The sequence below is a fragment of the Heteronotia binoei genome, chromosome 3 (assembly GCF_032191835.1).
Source record: "Heteronotia binoei isolate CCM8104 ecotype False Entrance Well chromosome 3, APGP_CSIRO_Hbin_v1, whole genome shotgun sequence".
In the NCBI taxonomy this organism is placed as follows: Eukaryota; Metazoa; Chordata; class Lepidosauria; order Squamata; family Gekkonidae; genus Heteronotia; species Heteronotia binoei.
In genome coordinates, this window is record NC_083225.1 from 41,892,306 (window position 1) to 41,911,876 (window position 19,571).

At 47.6% G+C, this 19,571-nt stretch overlaps 1 protein-coding gene across 1 annotated transcript in view; it reads left to right on the forward strand.

The window, feature by feature from the left end:
• Positions 1 to 527: 527 nt before the first annotated feature.
• Positions 528 to 19,571, forward strand: part of ITGBL1 (integrin subunit beta like 1) — a 258,588-nt gene continuing 239,544 nt past the window's right edge. The window contains exons 1-2 of the mRNA XM_060233673.1: positions 528 to 779; positions 13,496 to 13,707. Coding sequence (XP_060089656.1) covers positions 679 to 779; positions 13,496 to 13,707 — 313 coding nt within the window. The 5' untranslated portion in view covers positions 528 to 678. The remainder of the gene's footprint in view (positions 780 to 13,495; positions 13,708 to 19,571) is intronic.

Genomic DNA, 19,571 nt, shown 5'->3' on the forward strand with positions numbered 1-19,571 from the left:
CTTAATACCCCTTCCTATTTTGCTCACCTTGGGTGGATGCATAATATTAGGATCCTGCAGTTGCCATCTGCTTGACAGCCCCGAATGCCAAATGTTCAGCTTGAGTGTGCTGCATTTCTAAACAGAGTGAGTGAAAAACCAGACCTGTTCGTTTCTCTCTAGTCTGAAGAATGCGAAGCATTCACCTGAACTCTCAGCATTACTCTCAGATGCAGTTGGAAAGCCTCCCTGGTGCTTCCTGCCAAACCTCACAAATATACATCGCTCCTCAGTCACTTTGACCATGATTATCTCAAAACCCTCCATTAATCAAAGTTCACTCGAATGTACTTTTCTTCAAATACTTTACGGTGCCTGCATTTTTGAGAGTGAGATGGGTCTGCTCAGAACTGTGAACAGGATACTTTATTATGTCAAAATAAACCATCTGGCCATACAACTGTTTCTAATTACTTCCCTGCCTAGACTGTAAACTTTGGGGTTTTGGCACCGGCCTTTCCTTCCAGGATGCTGCCCAAATTCAGCTTCCAGGCAGCTAATCAAAGGCACTTGGTGGAGCACAGGGGAAAGAGCCGGTTTTGGCCAGCTTGGAACTCTGCAAACCTACTGGGTCTGTCTGAAGTTTGGACACTCCGGGAGAACTCTTCATTTACCGACTGCTTGACCTGAGATCTAACCATGTACGTACAGGGGCTTCTCAGCTTGGGTCTGCTTCTGTTGGTGCCTTCCCTGATCGTTCTGCTGCCTGCAGTCCCGCCAAGTTTCTCCTTGTCCCTGCGGTAAGCATTGTTTTGTTTCCGCTATTTGCTTTTAGGAACTGGCAACAAGCTGCAGCAAGTGAGGACAGAGGTGTTCAGATTAAGAGGTGTTTTCTCCCCATCCCCACCCCCCTATCCCCACCTGCTGTGTGCCTCTGTGAAATGAAGGGAGGAAGCAAAATTACATTCCAGAGCAGGAGGAAAGTTGCCGATGCAATTTGCATTTGTGGCTGTGAACCACAGATGGCAGGATATTTAAACTGTCCCAGATCTGAGGGGTCAGGTAAAAGAGAGCTATGAATTTTGAACACAACTCTGATAGAGGCAAGTTGGATCTTGCTGGAAACCCCTGACTTTATTCCCCCAACAACCTTTTATTTAAAGGAGTTAATTTACTGAACAATCATTTCATCCTGTTGCCATTCCAATGCAGGCAGCTTTGCAGAAATTTAAATTTAGCACCCTGGACGTATTTTGTCTCTGCTCCAAAGGCAATGAAAGGAGAAAGGGAAAAGGAGACAGAAATGTGCACACATCCCACTGTGGCTGTGAATCCAATTTTTTTAAAAAAAACATGTGTAGAGATGTGTGTCAAAAATGCAGCAAATTCCATAACTTGGCATTTGTACCTTGCCAACATTGTTTTAAAAGTCTGCTGCATGTATTTCCTCAAAGAAGACTATATTTCACTCCATGCATTTAAAAGAAATATCCAGAATCTGATTTTGATATTCTGACCAGGCATAGATCTGTTTTCTGCCACCTGTTGGACCTGTTCGCAAGTACAATCATGTCAGACATTGTAATTGGGCAGGTGGGGAGGAAAGGGGAGAAGTAATGAGTTCATATTCAAAACTGTAACTAATAGGGTTGCTAGCCACCAGGTGGGGCCTGGAGATCTCCGACTTTTACAATTCGTCTCCAGCTGGCAGAGATCAGCTCCCCTGGAGAAAATGGCTGCTTTGAAGGGTGGACTCTATGGCACTGTACCATGATGAGGCCAAATCCCACCCTCTCCCAGATCCACCCCCAAAGTCTCCAGGTGTTTTCCAACACAGACCTGGCAATTAGTAACTAAGATAGTGTGCTGTAGTAGTCCGGATGATGGGCTAGGATCTGAGAGATGCAGGTTCACCTGCCTATTCTGCCTTGGAAGCTTGCTGTCCAAGCTTGGGCTGGTCTCAGTCTAGCCTACCACTGGGGGTTGTTGTGAGGATAAAATGGAGGAGAGGAAGCCTGCTTTACCTCCCCTTGTGGAGACCAATGGGAGTATAAATGAAGTAAATATACCCATTTCATGTGGCCTCAACATGTCAGATTTCAAAATTTTGTCAGGGCTTGTAGCACCTGAGCCCCCAGTCTTTGCTATGTTTTATTGAATCATTCTATGATGCATCATGCATCTATATAATGTTTCCCCAATTCATCCTTCATAACTCAAAAACTCTAAGGCAGGGGTGTCAAATTCATTTGTTATGAGGGCTGGATCTGACATAAATAAGACATTGTGTGTACCTATATAAGATTAGGTAGCAGAGATATAAACTTTATAAAGGACACAGACAAAACACAATTAAAGATTTTTTAAAAATTTAAAATAAAATATGCTTAAAACATTAGCATTTGTTGGTCTTAAAGGCGGTTTCTTTGTATTTCTTCCATGGGATCCTGGGAAATGGGCAAAGGAAGCTCTTTCCTTCCTTCCCCAGGGGACCAGGAGGGGGAGGAGCCTCAGCCAATAGAAAGGAAGAAAGGCTTAGCTCACTAGCTCTGTTGTGCAATTGAGAGAGCCTGGCAAAGCAAGCTCTGCCTTCCCCCCCTTCTTCCCCAAGGGAGGAACCTCAACCAATAGAGAAAATAGAGGTTTTACTCTGTAGCTCCTGATTGATTGAACAAGCCTTGCAAAGCAAGCTGTTATGCAGAAGGAAGCAAGAGAGAGGAAGAAGGAAGCAAATGACAGCCAGTTGCTCAGGGGCCTGATAGGAGCCCTCTGGATGCCTGATTTGGCCCCTGACCACATGTTTGACACCCCTGCTATAGGGCATAGCCTAGGAAATTTTTATTTATGCAAGTGACTTTATTTTTTTTATTTATGCAAGTGACATGTGAGATAACCCAGTACAGCTATTTTAGTCAAAATCTGAGATATAGTGGTTATTTTTTTTTTTTAAATGGTGCTGATCTGCCATGGAACAACCTCATTGAAGAAGATAACAGCTGTTACCCAGACCTTGTTGCTGGTGGAAAGGGGCTCACTGTATGGCCCATTTTCAAGGGCTCCACCCCACCACTCCATTCTCTGCCATTTAGGCCTTGAGGTTCTTGTGAGGACAGCAAGGCCCTTTGGACCTTATTGGATGTTGCCCTATTTTTGTTGGTTGAGAAGAGACCCCAATAACAGTTCAAGCTTCAGGACCCCCAAAATGTAGGCCCACCACTGAGTTCAAGGTGTTGCTTTGAGTCTAAACCCTTCATAGTCTGGGACCAACATATCTTTGGGACCACCACTCTTGGCATACCCCCAAAGAACAATAGCATACTGATGATCCCAGAATAAAGGAATATTTGTCTGGCTTCAGCTAGAGCCAGAGCCTTCTTGGCTGTGGCTTAGGGTTGCCAAGTCCAATTCAAGAAATATCTGGGGACTTAGCCAGGAGACATTGGGGTGGAGCCAGGAGCAAGGGTGTGACAAGCATAATTGAACTCCAAGGGAGTTCTGGTCATCACATTTAAAGGGACAGCACACATTTTTAAATGCCTTCCTTCCATAGGAAATAATGAAGGATAGGGGCACCTTCTTTTGGGGCTCATAGAATTGGACCCCCTCATCCAATCGTTTTGAAACTTGGGAGTATTTTGGGGAGAGGCACTAGATGCTATACTGAAAATTTGGTGCCTCTACCTCAAAAAACAGCCCCCTCTCCCAAGCCCCCGATACCTTCAGATCAATTCCCCATTATACCATATGAGAATCGATCTCCACATAGGGAATAATGAAGTGCCCAGCAGATATTTCCTTTCCTCTCCACCCACCCACCCTCATTTCTGGCAACTCTGAAGCGAGGGATTGGCATCTCTACTCAGGAGTTGCAGACAGCTTCTTCAAAGTAACACAGACTCAGCATCCCAAGAGGAAGCATTTCCAATTGGAGACAGAAGCCTCCAGAGGTGGAAAGTCACATGGTGGCTTTGGGGGCGGGGCTTTCCCCCACTAGCCAGCTGACTGGGGGCAGGAAGGAGTCTGGGAAAGTGGAAGAACCCCCGCTGGGACCTGGGGATTGGCAAGCCTACTGTGGCTTTAGCTTGATGGAATACGCTTCCAAGTGAGATCCAGGCCCTGAGGGACTTGGTACAGTTCAGCAGGGCCTGCAAAATGGAAATGTATCGCCAAGCATGCGGGTGAGGTCAGGAGAATTTCCACCTATAAGGATTATAATTTGTTTATTACACATTGTGACCCAGTCTGAGCTCTACCATAGTGGGGGAGAGCGGGATACAAATAGAAGAAACGAACAATTAATTATCAAAAGAAAAAAATCTCCCAGAATGTCCTAGTAACTTGTGAAGAGGCAGGATCTGCCCTTCCAGAACCTTGCCAAAAATACAGATGGGTTACTTATATTTTAAAAAGTATTTGTGAGGTATTGTAAATTCATTTTTGAAAGATTTAAAGCTTGTTTCTTTATTTAGATGGTCTGATTGCCCTATGCCGATGGCTTAGTGCAAGTTTATGACTCTTTTTAAAAACCTTCACAGTGTCCCTGTGAGGAACAAAAACTGTTTCCAATTCGCAGCTGAGGCCAGAAGAGAGAGGGTCGTTCAAGTGTAGCACCTGTGTGTCTGAGAGGCAGTGGGCTAATCACACTGCCAGATTCTTCCAAGCAATCTTGTACACAAATATATAGAGGAAGGTTAGTGTGACCTATGTTGTTCTCACAGGAAGCCAGAAGCCACTTGCTGTTATTGTGACTGATCACAGAGATTGCAGCTGACTCCTCGTACGTACAATCTTAGTCACACTTGGTTTTCTGGACATGGATTCATGTGAAAATTGGTTTTCTGGACATGGATTCATGTGAAAATTGCATGAAAGAATTTGACGTTGTGATCTGGCTTGGATGATTCCTAATGAGACCACAGTTGAACTGGGACTTGGGTCAACCCAGGTTCCAATCTAGTTGTTTAGTCCCTAGAAAAGAGGAAATAAAGCATTTTCTCAAGCAACGGGGGCCTTTTTCATTGTGGAAAAACAAATAATTCCTAAAGGTAGGTATTACTCAAAACATGTGGAGTTTTGTTCCAAAAAAAGCATACATATAGTACTAACAGTATGGATTTTCAACCATCATTCACAGGTTGTTCCCTACCAATATCCTTCCTCAGGGCTTGCATATTAGGATACACACTCTAACATCACCATTATTTCGCACAGGGCTTTTTTTGTAGTTCCTGCCCCCAAAAAGCCCTGATCCTTCTCATTTTTATTAGCCACTTGGATAGCAGGGGATACTTAGCCAAATAAGTGCATATAACCATATAACATATAAGTGCATATAACAACTTTTCTGATAACTCTTATATAGCTCTTTTCAGTGTTCAAAGCATTTCACATACATTATCATAGCAATCCTTACAACAACGCAAGTATTATTACTCCCATATTGCAGATGTAATGTACTGAGTGACAAGACGTGTTGAAGGCAACATGCTTTATTAGCAAGTACATCACAAAGCAAGGCAACATGGGCCGGGTCCCAATTATATACATACCCCGGAACAACCCTCAGTCTGGCCAGGTCCAATCCTGGCCAGTTAAACTTCCCGCCACAGATCTTGATTGGCGGAGCATATTTGCAGAGCTATATCTGGGGACCAGTGGACTTCCACTGGTCACCTCCGTAGCATCCGCTGTGTTGTAATTTCAGGTCTGAAATGCAAGACACAACACTCCTACCCCCTAGTTCAAGACACGAAGTCTTTCAAGTAGGCTGGTACCCTGTGTTCCCAGGTCGTCCTCCTCGGGGTTATTTGGGGAGTTGGAGTGGCCGCCATGGCTGGCGAGGCGGCTGGTTCCTCGTGGTGGGGTGACGCCGGAAAAGGGCTGTCCATCGCCTGTTGCTGTTCCGGAATCTCCTCTCAGGGGTTGCTCCCTCCGCTGTGGTGCTGTTCCGCCCACATAGTCGGTGCGGCTGGCATAGGCTGGGCAGCTTCCAGGGGTGTTGCTGTTAGTACTCTCCCACTTCCCGCTCCCCCGATCGCTGTCGGTTCTTCTGGCAATGTGCGATGGCGCAGCTGGTCAATATGCCTCCTTAGGATCTGGCCCCCCTCCGACAAGACCTCGTAGGAGCAGGACCCGGTGACCCGCAGCACCCGGGCAGCTAACCACTCCGGCCCACTTGCGAAGTTCTTTGCGTATACCGGATCCCCTGGAAAGAATCCCCTAGTGGCTTCCCTGGTTTCGGGGGAACTGCAGAGTTCCGTAGCTCGGTCAGGATGCAACCTGTCTAGCCTCGTGATCAACTTCCTCCCCATTAGTAACTCGGCAGGGCTTAACCCGGTAATGGGGTTGGGGGTGATTTTGTTATCAAATAGGAAGGCTGCCAGGCGGTGATCCCAATCTCCCTGTACAATGCGACCCAGGGCCTCTTTAGTGGTGCGCACCATGCACTTTGCTTGGCTGTTGGTGGCTGGATGGAAAGGGGCAGACTGAATGTGCTGGATGAAGTACCGATTCAAGAACTCCTGGAATTCCCGGGAAGTGAAAGTGGTCCCATTTTCTGTGACAAGGGTCTCGGGAATCCCATGAGTGCAAAAGACCCTTTGCAAGGCTCTGACTGCTGCCGTGGTGGAGGTTGAAGCTATGGGAATCACTTCCAACCACTTAGTGTATGCATCAACTAAGATAAAGAATATTTGTCCCTGGTATGGCCCCGCAAAGTCTAGGTGTAACTGGGACCATGGCCTCCTGTTGGACTCCCAGTGGTGGACAGGGGCACTGGGTGGATCAGGTCGGGACTCTTGGCAGGGTTGGCACCTTCGAACCCACCCTTCTATCGCCTCGTCCATCCCTGGCCACTATACTTAGCTACATGCCAGGGCCTTCATGCACACTATCCCCGGGTGTGTAGGGCTTCCAGCACTTGCTTCCACAATGGGTGGTGGGGGGGAACCACCACCCTGCTACCCCAGAGAAGGCACCCCTTGTGCATGGACAGTTCTTCTCTGCATGATGCGAATGCCCTGAATTCTGCGTCCAGTTTGCCCATGGGCCACCCTCTTCCCACCCAGTCTAAAATGTGTGCGAGGATGCGGTCTCTACCCGTGGCCCTAGCTACCTTGGTGGCATGGAGGGGCCTCTCTGGTAGAGTCTCTATAAGCATCACATAGTGGAGGGGGGCGGGATCCGTGTCCATAGAGGGCAGCAGCAGGCAGCTGAGGGCATCTGCGTGTCCCATAGCTTTGCCGGGGCGGTGGGCCAGGGCATATGTGTACAAGTTGAGGAACTGGTTCCACCACAGGACATACTGTGACAGAATTTGTGGTGTCTGGCGGTTTGGGGCGAAGAGGCCCAGTAGCGGCTTATGGTCCGTGGCAATCGTGAAACGCCTACCGTACAGGTAGTCGTTGAATTTATGCACACCCGCCACTATTGCCAAGGCCTCCTTGTCTATCTGGACATAGTTGCGCTCCGCGAGGGTCAGGGTCCTCGAATAATAGACCATGGGAACCTCCCTCCCGTCCGACAGTTGGTGCCCCAGAACGGTGCCCACCCCGTACGGGGAAGCATCACAAGCCAGACTCACTGGTAAGGATTCATAAAAATGGTGGAGCACATCAATGGAAACTAGGAGGTCCTTGACTGCCTGAAAAGCGGCAGCCTGCTTCTTTTCCCAGACCCATGGGGTGTTTTTATCGAGGAGCCTATAAAGGGGTTCTGTGATGGCTGCTTTGTGGGGCAAAAATGAATGATAAAATGTAACAATCCCAAGAAACTTTGTAACTCCATCTTGCACGTGGGGGCCGGGGCGTGGACAATAGCACTGGTCTTGTCGGCCGTCAGGTGGTTCTCGCAGCGGCTACTGCAAACCCCAAGAACTCTACCCTCAACACACCAAGGGAACACTTCTCCCACTTTACTTTAAGTCCCGCCGCCTGGAAACGGTGGAGTACCTCATGCAGACGGCTGCTGAACTCCTCAGCATCCGGGGTGGCGATCAAAACGTCATCAAAAAATAGTTGCACTCCGGGGATCCCTTTGAGAAGAACATCCATTATGCTATGAAAAATACCCGGAGCCACACTAACCCCAAATTGCAACCGCCACACCTGAAAAGCTCTCCTGTGAGTCACAATGGACTGGGCTTCTGCTGTCTCAGCATCCACCGGGAGTTGCTGGGCCAAGTCCAGTTTCCCAAAAACCTTAGAGCCTGCTAGGGCTGCCAGTACATGGCTGACTACCGGAACGGGGTATGGGTTGTCCTGAAGTGCCTTATTTATTGTGCACTTGTAATCAGCGCATATGCGCGCATCTCTATTCGGCTTCACTGGAGTGACTATGGGTGTTTCCCATGCAGCATAGGATACCGTTTCTAGCACTCCCTAAGCCGTGAGGCAGTCCAGCTCTGCTTCTATTTTTGGTTTAAGAGCGAACGGAACTCTCCTGGCCTTCAGCCTTATCGGTCTCACGTGGGGATCGAGGGGCAAGGTGATGGGAGGCCCCTTGTAGCACCCCAGGGACCCATCAAACACTTCCGGGAATTCCTGGCACACGTGCTCTAAATTTTGCGTTCGCATCTGCTGCACCCCCACTATTTGAATACCCAGCGGTCGAAACCAGGCCAGCCCCAGTAATGTGGTCAGCTGGCGTTTGACCACGAGAATGTCCAACTTGCCCTTAAAGTTCTTAAACTCTACCCTTACAGTGGCCCAACCCAAAATCTGTACAGGGTTTTTTTTGGAAGTCCCGCAGTATGAAGTCCGCCGGTCGCAGCCGGGGCCGGCCACGGGGACAAAGTTTTCTTAGAGACTCCTCCGAAATTATGGAGATGGAGGAGCCTGAGTCCAGCTCCATCAGGCATGGAGCGCCCTCTATTAGGACCGACACCCTGACCTTATCTGGGGTGGTGAGGGGCAAGTTCATTACCTGCAGGCTAGTCGATGCAATCGAGTAGGCATCAATCGAATTGTGGTTGGTGGACTGGTGTCTGTGGGTGGCCTTGGCCCGGCTAGCCCGTGCTATGTGGCCCACTCTTCCGCAGTTCCTGCAGTCCACGTTGCGGTAGGGGCAGTCCCGGCGCTCATGTGGATCCCCACAGCTGGCGCACTTGGTGTTGGCTGGTCTCTCTGTCGCTCGTGTCTGCGTGGGTGCTCTTGGCCCCATTCCTGGTTGCTGACGTAGCTAATAATAATAATAATAATAATACTTTTTATTTGTATCCCACCTTCCTCGCAAACAGGCTCAGGGCGGCTCACAACACGTAAATACAGTGTACAATAAAACCATATACAATAATTACAATTCCAGTTATAAAATCATCCTTAAAATCATTAAAATTACATTAAGGTTAAGATTATGGTGCTATAGTTAAGATCTTCCATAAAACCCAGTGACTAAAACATAAAACATATCCCGCAGGACTTTCTTGGCTCGGTATTAGGTGAAGGCTATTTTAAAGAGGTGGGCCTTGCAGGCCCTGCGGAATTGGTCTAAACATCGCAGGGCCCGTACCTCCTCCGGGAGTTGGTTTCACAGTAGGGGAGCCGCTATGGAGAAGGCCCAATCCCGGGTGGACTTCAATCTGGCCTCCCTGGCCCAGGGATATTCAGCTGGTTCTTTCCAGCTGACCTCAGCGCTCTCTGGAGTTCATACGGGGAAAGACAGTCCCTCAAGTAGACAGGTCCTTGGCCGTATAGGGCTTTAAAGGTAATAACCAGCACCTTGTAACGAACTCGGTACACCACCGGCAGCCAGTGCAGTCCGCGCAGCCCCGGCTGTATGTGCTCCCATCTTGGGAGCCCCAACAACAGCCTAGCCGCTGCGTTCTGCACCAGCTGCAGCCGCCGAGTTCGGCACAGGGGCAGCCCCATGTAGAGGGCGTTACAGTAGTCCAGTCTCGAGGTGACCGTAGCATGGATCACCGTTGCTAGGTCCTGGCGTCCAAGGAAGGGGGCCAACTGCTTCGCCCGTTGAAGATGAAAAAATGCGGACTTGGCAGTGGCCACTATCTGTGCCTCCATTGACAATGAAGGCTCTAGAAGAACCCCCAAGCTCCTGACTCTGTGGGCTGCTTTCAACGGTACACCGTCAAAAGCTGGAAGGGGGATTTCCCCCCCCACCCAGGGCACCACAGCCCAAGCAAAGGACGTCTGTCTTCATTGGATTCAACTTCAACCCACTCAGCCTGAGCCAACCTGCCACGGCCTGCAATGCTAAGTCCAAGTTTTCCGGGACGCAGTCAGGCCAGCCGTCCATTAGTAGATAGAGCTGGGTGTCATCTGCATATTGGTGGCACCCAAGCTCAAACCTCCGGGCAATCTGGGCAAGGGGGCGCATGTACATGTTAAATAACATCGGAGAGAGAACTGCACCTTGTGGCACCCCGCACACTAGTGGGTGCCTCTGGGACAGCTCTCCCCCAATTGCCACCCTTTGTCCCCGACCATCAAGGAAGAAGGAAAGCCACTGTAAGGCGGACCCCCTAATCCCTGTGTCGGCAAGCCGGCGGGCCAGTAGCCGATGGTCGACCGTGTCAAACACGGCCGACAGATCTAACAACATCAGCACCGCCACGCCGCCTTGATCCAGATGCCGCTGGAGGTCATCCACCAAGGCGACCAGCACTGTCTCTGTCCCATGGCCTGGACGGAAGCCGGACTGGTGGGAGTCTAAGGCGGAAGTGTCATCCAGAAATCTCTGTAACTGTGCCGCCACTGCCCTCTCAATAACTTTACCTAAAAATGGTAAATTCGAGACCGGTCGGTAATTCGCCAATTTGGCCGGGTCTGCTGTACTTTTTTTCAAGAGAGGGCGGACCATGGCCTCTTTCAAAGATGTTGGAAATTGCCCTTCCAAGAGGGATCTATTTATGATATCCCGTATAGGATATCTTAGCTTCCTCTGACAAGATTTAATCAGCCAGGAGGGGCATGGGTCAAGATCACAAGTTGTAGGGCGCACAGTAGAGAGAATTCTGTCGACTTCCCCTAAGCTAAGTGCATCGAAGTGATCCAAACTAAAATCAGAAGACAGGTACGGAGCCTCGGGTTCCAATACTGTATCCAACGTGGCAGGAAAGTCTTGGCGGAGCGACGAGATTTTGTCTGCAAAAAATTTCGCAAAAGCCTCACAGCCTATTTCCAATTCTCTTACATTTGGTCTGCCCTGAGGCAGAGTAGTCAGACTCTCAATTATCTTAAATAATTGTGCCGGGCGCGAATTTGCAGACGCAATCCTGGCCACAAAGTATTCCTTCTTTGCGGCCTTGACTGCCATCTCATAAAACTTCATAAACGTTCTGTAGGATGTTCTCGTTGCTTCGTCACGAGTGTGCCGCCACCGCCTCTCTAGTCGTCTGAGTCCCTGTTTCAGCTGCCTTAGCTCCAAGGTGTACCATGGAGCCAGCCTGCTATGGGGGCGCAGAGGACGCTGGGGAGCGATCTCGTTGATGGCCCTGGATAACCTGTCATGCCAGGCCTCTACCAGGTCATCAAGGGAATCGTTGGAGGGCCAGGGATCCTGCAGAGCCATTTGGAACCGTTCCGGGTCCATCAGACTCCGCGGGCAAGCCAAAATAGGCTCGCCGCCCATACAGGGTTGGGGCGGCGCACCCACACGAGCCTTGAGGGCTAGGTGATCCGACCATGGCACCGCTTCTACAGTGATATCATCCACCAAAATCCTGGATGCAAAGATCAAGTCTAACATGTGTCCGGCTTGATGTGTGGGGGTAGTAACAAATTGGGAGAGTCCCAGTGTCGCCATGGAAGACACTAGGTCCATTGCCCGATTGGAGGCTGCATCGTCCGCATGGACATTGAAATCACCCAAGACTATAAGCCTTGGGAACTCCAACGCCCAGCTCGCCACGGCCTCCATCAGGGATGGTAAGGCGCTGGCCGGTGCATTAGGCAGACGTACACCAGCCAGATCGCCAACCCCTCCCCCACTTCCCACACCAAACTGGCACATTCCAAGCCATCGATCGTAGCTGGTTTGCCTCCTCCTTCTCTGGGTTGCCCGGTGCCATCTCCTTCTGGTGGACGGCTTCCGCTCGCAGGTTGTTGTAAGCTTTGATTGCTCTCTTGAACGTGGTGGCTTCGTTGAAGGCGAGTTGGAGGGTGAACTCTTCCTTTGCGAAGAGCTTTTGCTGCAGTCTTTCGTCTCGAAGACCCCAGACGAAGCGATCCCTCAAGGCTTCCTCTAGCTTGTCGAAGCTGCAGTTCCCTGCGATTTGGCGGAGGGCGGCCAGGTAGACAGCGACTGTCTCTCCCGCCCCTTGATCCCTCTTGTGGAAGAGGAATTGGTGGGCGATGATGGAAGGCTGGGGCAAGAAGTGCCCAGTCAGGAGTCTGACTATCTCCTCGTACGTTTTCTCCGTGATCTTTGCAGGGGCCGAGAGACCCTTTGCGATCTGAAATGTGGCCTCCCTGCAGACACTCAGGAGCACGTCTTTCTTACAGCTGTCGTCTGTAATTATGTTCGTTCGTAGGTAGCAGTTGACCCGCTCCGTGTAGGTCTCCCACCTATCGGGGTTGGCGGGGTCGAACTCTGCAAGGTGGCCCGTCTTCCCACTTGGGTTAGCCATGGCGGCACTGGGCACTTCTGTCTCCCTCGAATGCATCCCTTCCTCGTCTCCAGCCAGGTCAGCGAAGTCCCGCTTGGGGAGTTACCTGGCTAGAATCCCATCCTCGTCGCCAGTGTAATGTACTGAGTGACGAGATGTGTTGAAGGCAACATGCTTTATTAGCGAGTACATCACAAAGCAAGGCAACGCAGGCCGGGTCCCAATTATATACATACCCCGGAACAACCCTCAGTCTGGCCAGTTTCAATCCTGGCCAGTTAAACGTCCCGCCACAGATCTTGATTGGCGGAGTGTATTTGCGGAGCTACATCCAGGGACCAGTGGACTTCCACTGGTCATCTCCATAGCGTCCGCTGTGTTGTAATTTCAGGACTGAAATGCAAGACACAACAGCAGATAAGGAGGGTTGAGGATGAGAGACTTTCTTAAGGCCATCTGCCCACCATCTTTTCTCTCTCTCTCTCTCTTGTTCATTGCTGAGATGAGATATGAGCTGGTAATTTCCCTGATCACAGCTCATTCTCTTAGACTATTCTTCCATGGTGGTGCCATCAAGTTGAAGCTGACTGACAGCGACTGCTGTAGGGTTTTCATGGCAAGAGATGTTCCAAGATGGTGAATCATTGCCAGTTTCTGTGTAGTGAGCCTGGACTTCCTCAGTAGTCTCCCATCCAAGTATTAAAGCAGGGCCAACCCTGCTTAGCATCTGAGATTTGACAGGAGCAGGCTAGCCTGGGCTATCCAGATTGGGGCAAATGTCATGGCATGCCAACTCCCAAAAAGCAGATGGTGGTTCAAAAATGTCCTAGTGACTAACTGATAGATTAGTGCCATGGCACAATTAGGAGGCTCAGTAGCAGCAGCTCCTCCATCTTTTGTTTTGTGTCCCAGCTTTTTGTGTTTGTAATTACTTACCTTTTTAATTTTCTGCAGGACTGATTTGGGAAGCACCTCCTATTGCCGACTGTCCCAGGCTGAGTCAGAGCGCAGGTGTCGATTCCCAGGTGGGAAAGTCTGCAGCGGCAGAGGCCATTGTGACTGTGGGGTTTGCATCTGCCAAGTGACAGAACCAGGAAAATACTATGGGCCGCTGTGCGAGTGCCACGAGTGGGTATGTGAAACTTACGATGGAGAGACTTGTGCAGGTAAGTTAGACTCGCCAGCCAATAAGGATTCCATTAATCTAGTGCAGACCTGGATGGGCACTGGCAAATGCTGGGCAAACAAAATAATAAAGTGAGACTGATGAGTACCTTTTCCATTGTTCTTTTTGCTTGGCTAGAGTTTTGTGGAACTTCTAGCAGTGTTAGATGATGGCAGCAGCACTGAACTGCTTGAAGGTTCTGGACAAAAAGATGGAGAAACTTGGCAAGATCACCATTGATCTTCATTACCTGTGGGTCTTTTTGAGCCCATAAAAGTGGGGGAACCTTCCAAACCAGGGAGTTGGCAACCCTGCTTGAAATGTATATCTGCACACTTTTAGTTTTGGACCACAGCTTGCAAATGTGAATAGTGGGAATGATGTCCAGGCCTCTTTGTTGTATCATTTCATTTTCAGAATTTATAAATCAGGTCATGACACTCCACAATAAAGTATGTTGTTATTGGTGATAGCAAGTCAGGTTGTTCAGTATTTTTGCTCTCCTTTTTCTGGTTTGCTCTTGCAAACATAAATCGGAATTACATTAAACATTCTGTCTACATGGGATAATAACATGTAATTATTCACTGAGTAAGGAGATGACAGCTTGAAATTATGATTGCCAGGTCCTACCTTCTTCCCAGCAGGGGGATCTTTGGGCTTGCTGGGATCTTTTGGTTTGAGCTCAAATTTACCATAGATTTGTCTAAAAACTAGAATGTCATTGCACAATATCAGTGACGTGATGACATCACTTCCCGTGATGTCATCATGCCACATTTTGGGGCATTTGCGGACAGGGTTTCCAGTTGGCTGGCAGCAGGGAGGAGCCCATAAAAGTAGGGGAACCTTCCAAACCAGGGAGTTGGCAACCATGCTTGAAATGTATATCTGAACACTTTTAGTTTTGGACCACAGCTTGCAAATGTGAATAGTGGGAATGAGCTTCAGGCTGAGAAAAGGACTAAGGTTTGGATCATATGAATGAGTGGTTTATGTGCTAAATAATCTCTTGCAGAGCACACTGCTTCTTCTGATAAAACTTGAGTTTGTGCAAGCATTTACTGAAAACAATTGCTCTTATGCAAATGGAAGATTTAGGAGAAAAGGAAGTACGTTCTATGGCAGAGACTAGCTAGCATACATGGAACTCAGTCACAGGATCCGCGCTTAATTGTTTCATGCACTGTTTCAACATTGCCATTTGGTGTTCCTTTGGGTCTGTGGTGCAGACTATGGGAGACCAGCACTGGTTAACTTAGCTACAGAAGAGCACCAAGAGCCGCCTGCTCTCATTTCCTAGACATGCCCTAGATGCCCTGGCTAAAGACAGCTGGCTAGTAGGTATCATGTACTGTTTTTTAAGCACTTTCCCCATGCATTAGAGAAAAAAGCTGTAATGCTAACACAAGATTCTAGCATATGGTGTCTAGAGGAACTCCTGCCTCTGAGGATTTGACTCGATGTGAATAGAAACTCTTTTCAAGTATGACTATAGTGATGGCAATATTTTTTGGATTTGTTTTAATCATTCAAATCATCAGAATTAATTAAGACATTTAACAGGCTGGATAGCGTGAGGAAAACACTATTTCCTCCTCTGTTAAAATTCTGGGACCAACACTGGAGTGGCTTTCTCTCATTTCCACATTTTCTCAGTTCCATGTAACGTGTCAGTTTTTCAGGCCAGACCCCACAATTAGGTCAATGTGAGTGTTACAGAGAATGCCATTAGTAACAAATGTGTTCCAGGAACAGGCTTGGCAGATTTCATAGGGTGAAAAACAACGGCAGCTTATTCTAGCAGCAATGTAGTTAAAACTAATGTCCAATAATAACACAAAAAGCCCTACAATGTGACTATAAGAAAAATGTTGATACTTATTGCCCTGGACATTGCAGGACTGTTGTTTTAATAATTAATAATGTGAACAAGAAACACAGCAGGAGAGAAGGGAATGGGAACTTACAATTGTTTTAATACTGTAGGAGGGGAAAGGAATAGTTATTTAAAATAGACTACATTGCAGATTCAGCAGGATAGGAAATTGGACAGTAGTCATCCACCTATAAACCTACGCCACTGCTGTGGCATAGTGGTTAGTGCCGATCTAGCATCCGGGAGACCTGTGTTTGAATCCTAACTCTGCTGTGGAATACTACTTTAAGTAAGTAAAATGTGGAATTCACTGCCAGAGGATGTAGTGATGGCAACAGGAATAAACAAATTTAAGAGGGGATTAGATAGATCAGTGGAGAATAAGTCTATCAATGGCTGCTAGCCAAGATGGCTGAGGGGGACCTTCATGTACAAAGGAACTTAGCCTCTGAATCCCAGAGCCAGGAGGCAACATCAGGGGAAGGCCTCAGGTTCCATGCCCCCTCCCACCTGGAGGAACTGGTTGGCCACTGTGGGAGACAGGATGCTGGACTAGATGGACCTCTGGTTTGATCCAGAAGGGCTCTTATGTTCTTGCTTGGTGACCATGAGACAGTCACACATATTCAAAGTGTTATTGATAAAATGGAGGGGAGAAGAATAGTGTAAACCACTTTGGGTTCCCATTGCGGAGAAAGGTGAGGAATAAATGAAGTCAATAAGTAAATAATTAATTTATATCATTGGCCCAACATGTTTGTGAGTATCTGATTGGCAAAAATTCTCCAGGGGTTGAGGATGAGGGAGGGCTTTCTCCACCTGGATAGAACCTCAGACCTTCAGTATGTAAAATGCTGCTTTCAGGAGGCATGAGGAAATAACTTTGCATCTTATCAGTTTTCCCACAACTGTTCCCAGCCAATGATATGACTCTTTGCTGCAGCTTTCATGGGTTCAGTTAAAGGCTTATGCAGTCATGTGATGACATGACAGCACTTCACAGACAATCTGATGTGGCTACGGGATAAAGTCTCAGAATGCAATTAAATTACATCTCCCTCAGTGTGATTTCAGTGGGTGATGGTGGGTGGGAGGGAATGTATCCCTATTAGCAAGGCAACTGAACCATTAATTCTATCTGCATCTTTTTTCCTTCTGCACTTCAGTCTGAGAGCTAGCTGTGGTGTAGTGGTTAAGGGTGGCAGACTCTGATCTGGAGAACTGAGTTTGATTCCCCACTTCTCCACATGAAAGCAGCTGGGTGGTCTTGAGTCAATCACAGTTCTCTCAGAGCTGTGGAGAGAGGAAGGGAAGGTGATCGTAAGCTGCTCTGAAACTGAGTGATTGGCAGGGTATAAATCCAATTCTTCTTCTCCTTGGACTTCAGAGTGGCATATATGATTCTCTCATTCTAAATTTAACCTATCTTGTGAGATAGGTTAAGGTGGAACAAAGTGGCTACTAGCAACTAAAGATTATTTAGATTAGCAGAGTGCTCAAGGCATATAACACAGTACAGTCGATCTGGTCCGTGTTTGCTAGCAAGAAACAAACTTACAGATGAAGCCTCTTTATCTTTGCAAAACTAATGAGTACCTTTATTGTACAGAACTCCATTCTAGACACAGGAGGATAGAGATAAGGCTCTAATCTAATCTAACTAGCTAATGGATAGATATGCAGGAATCATGTCCTGCCTTCATGGTGCCAAGATGGAGAAGTGCAGCATAGTGTGGAGAGAAAGTATCAGGCTGGAAGGAAGGAAAATTCTCTGAAAGTAGCAAACTACACATCAAAGGCATTAGCATCATGGCAGTAGAAGGAAAGGATGATCAGGGTCCTGGCCTGTCTTTCTCTTTGACTTTCTGTAGTCCCTCTCTGAAGTCTGAGGATAAGAGACAATGCAAAGTCCTTCACTTTCAACATGCAGAAAGTCATTAAAACAAGCTTCATGACAAGGTAGGGATTTGACTACTTATATGTTACCTTAGTGCTGTCACTGCCAGGGGGTGCACTGCCAGGGGGTAAACCCCACCCCCAAGCAGCAGTGTCACCGTGCAACATCACAGACATGATGACATCACATAGAAGTTATGTCATCATCATGTCAGCAATGTCGTGTGCATGTGTGCTGGTTTAAGGGCAAAACTCTATGGTTTTGAGAGCAAATTTACTGTAGAGTTTTGCCCTCAAACCAGAACATCCTGTGCAATGCCACCGGAGTGATGACGTCACTTCCACATGATGTCATTGCATCGGCAACATTGCTGTATGTCATCACCATTTGAAGGCAGAGCACACCTCCTCCTCCCCACCCCCCGGAAGGCTTCCTCCCACCTGCCGCTGGCAGAATGTGAGTACCTGGCAACCCTACACATAACAGTTGAACACCAGCATTTGTAAATTATCCTAAAGCTAAGAGTTGTAATGTAAACACATCATTGCAAAAAGAAAATAAAAGCACTGAGCACTGAAATTTCCTAGATCCTAGCTGCAAACAGCCACTAGACCACTCTGTCTTTTTGTCTTGCTGTGCTGTGGCAATTTCAGCCCTAGTACTAATGCATTTTCTGTATTCAACTGAAAGTGGCAATATGAATATTTTATCTGATGCCCAAAGGCTCTGTATTTTTATTACTATTGACTTTTCTAACTTAATGGTCACTGAATGTTCTGTTGGAATTTTAGGAGGAAAGGAAGACTTAGAATCAAATAGTACAATAGCCTCTTGTCTTGGCCTTTGCAGCTTCATATTCTGTGTCTTTTATTTGTTTCAGCTTCTTCCCATGCATTTTGATTTGATTTTCTATTTAAATAGTAGTGGGGGCAGTTAGAACCCAATGAAAGTGAATGAGGAAGAAAACTTGAATGTTGAAGATACTGTAGTATCTAGTGGCATGGGGAAAACTCACATGGGAATAATTTAAACCATTACTTTATTTGGAGGTATATCTCACTATGTAGCAGGGAACAATTTCTGTTTCCTTTTAAAGCACCAGCCTTATTTTTCTGTTTCAAAATGTCTTATTAAAATGTCATTAGTTTGAACTGGAGTCATAATTCTTCAGGATTCAGCTCCCTGCCACGTATACCCAAATATGAAATCTCTTGAGTTCATCATTTTTCCAGCACACTGATATATTAAGGTGCAGGGTCTAAATATGAATACACTAGGCAGCATTCAGTCTGCCATTTTGAATTCTATAGCTGCTAAGTTATATATCTATAACCTGTAGAACCACTGGAGTTTCTTGACACAAGCTTTAACCAAAAAAGAATAAACACCCTCTTGACTTTTAAACTGATGGAGAATAAGCCACTGCAGAGCCAAGCAATACTGTTTTTAGCTCCATATATAGGAAGGCTCAGGCAGTGATCCTTGGAATGTTACAAACAGGGGTGGAATTCTAGCAGGAACTCCTTTGCATATTAGGCCACACACTAGGGGTGTGCATTCGGTTCGGCCGAACTGCATAGACCACCGAATCACCCCTGATTCGGAAGTATACAGCACCGTATACTTCCGAATCCATTTTCAGCCCATTAAACGGGAGCCGTATATGGCTCCCCGTATACTTCTGTATCAATACTTGGAAGTATATGGAAGTCAATGCAAAAGGTGGGAAAGGAGCTTCTGCAGCCTCAGGGGAGCTGCTTTCTTTCTTTCCCGCCTTTGGAAGCCTTTTCCCGCCTCTCCCATAGCCTCCCTGGGATCAGGGAGGGAGGGGGAGAGGAGCCCCAGCAGCCAATCCAAAGCATGCATTTGCAAAATGCATTGCAAATGCATGCTTTGCAGGGCTGTTGTGTAGCTGATGGCTGGGTTAATTCCTCAGCCATCAGCAACATTGTTGTTCTTTTGTTTACTTGGGTATCCAAGTAAACAGTGTTCTCTGGCCAATCACAGAGCAGTGCTATTTTTTGAAACTGCTCTGTGTAGGGCCAGAGAACCTTTTTAAGGAGACTGCCTGGCTGGACGCCATTCCATT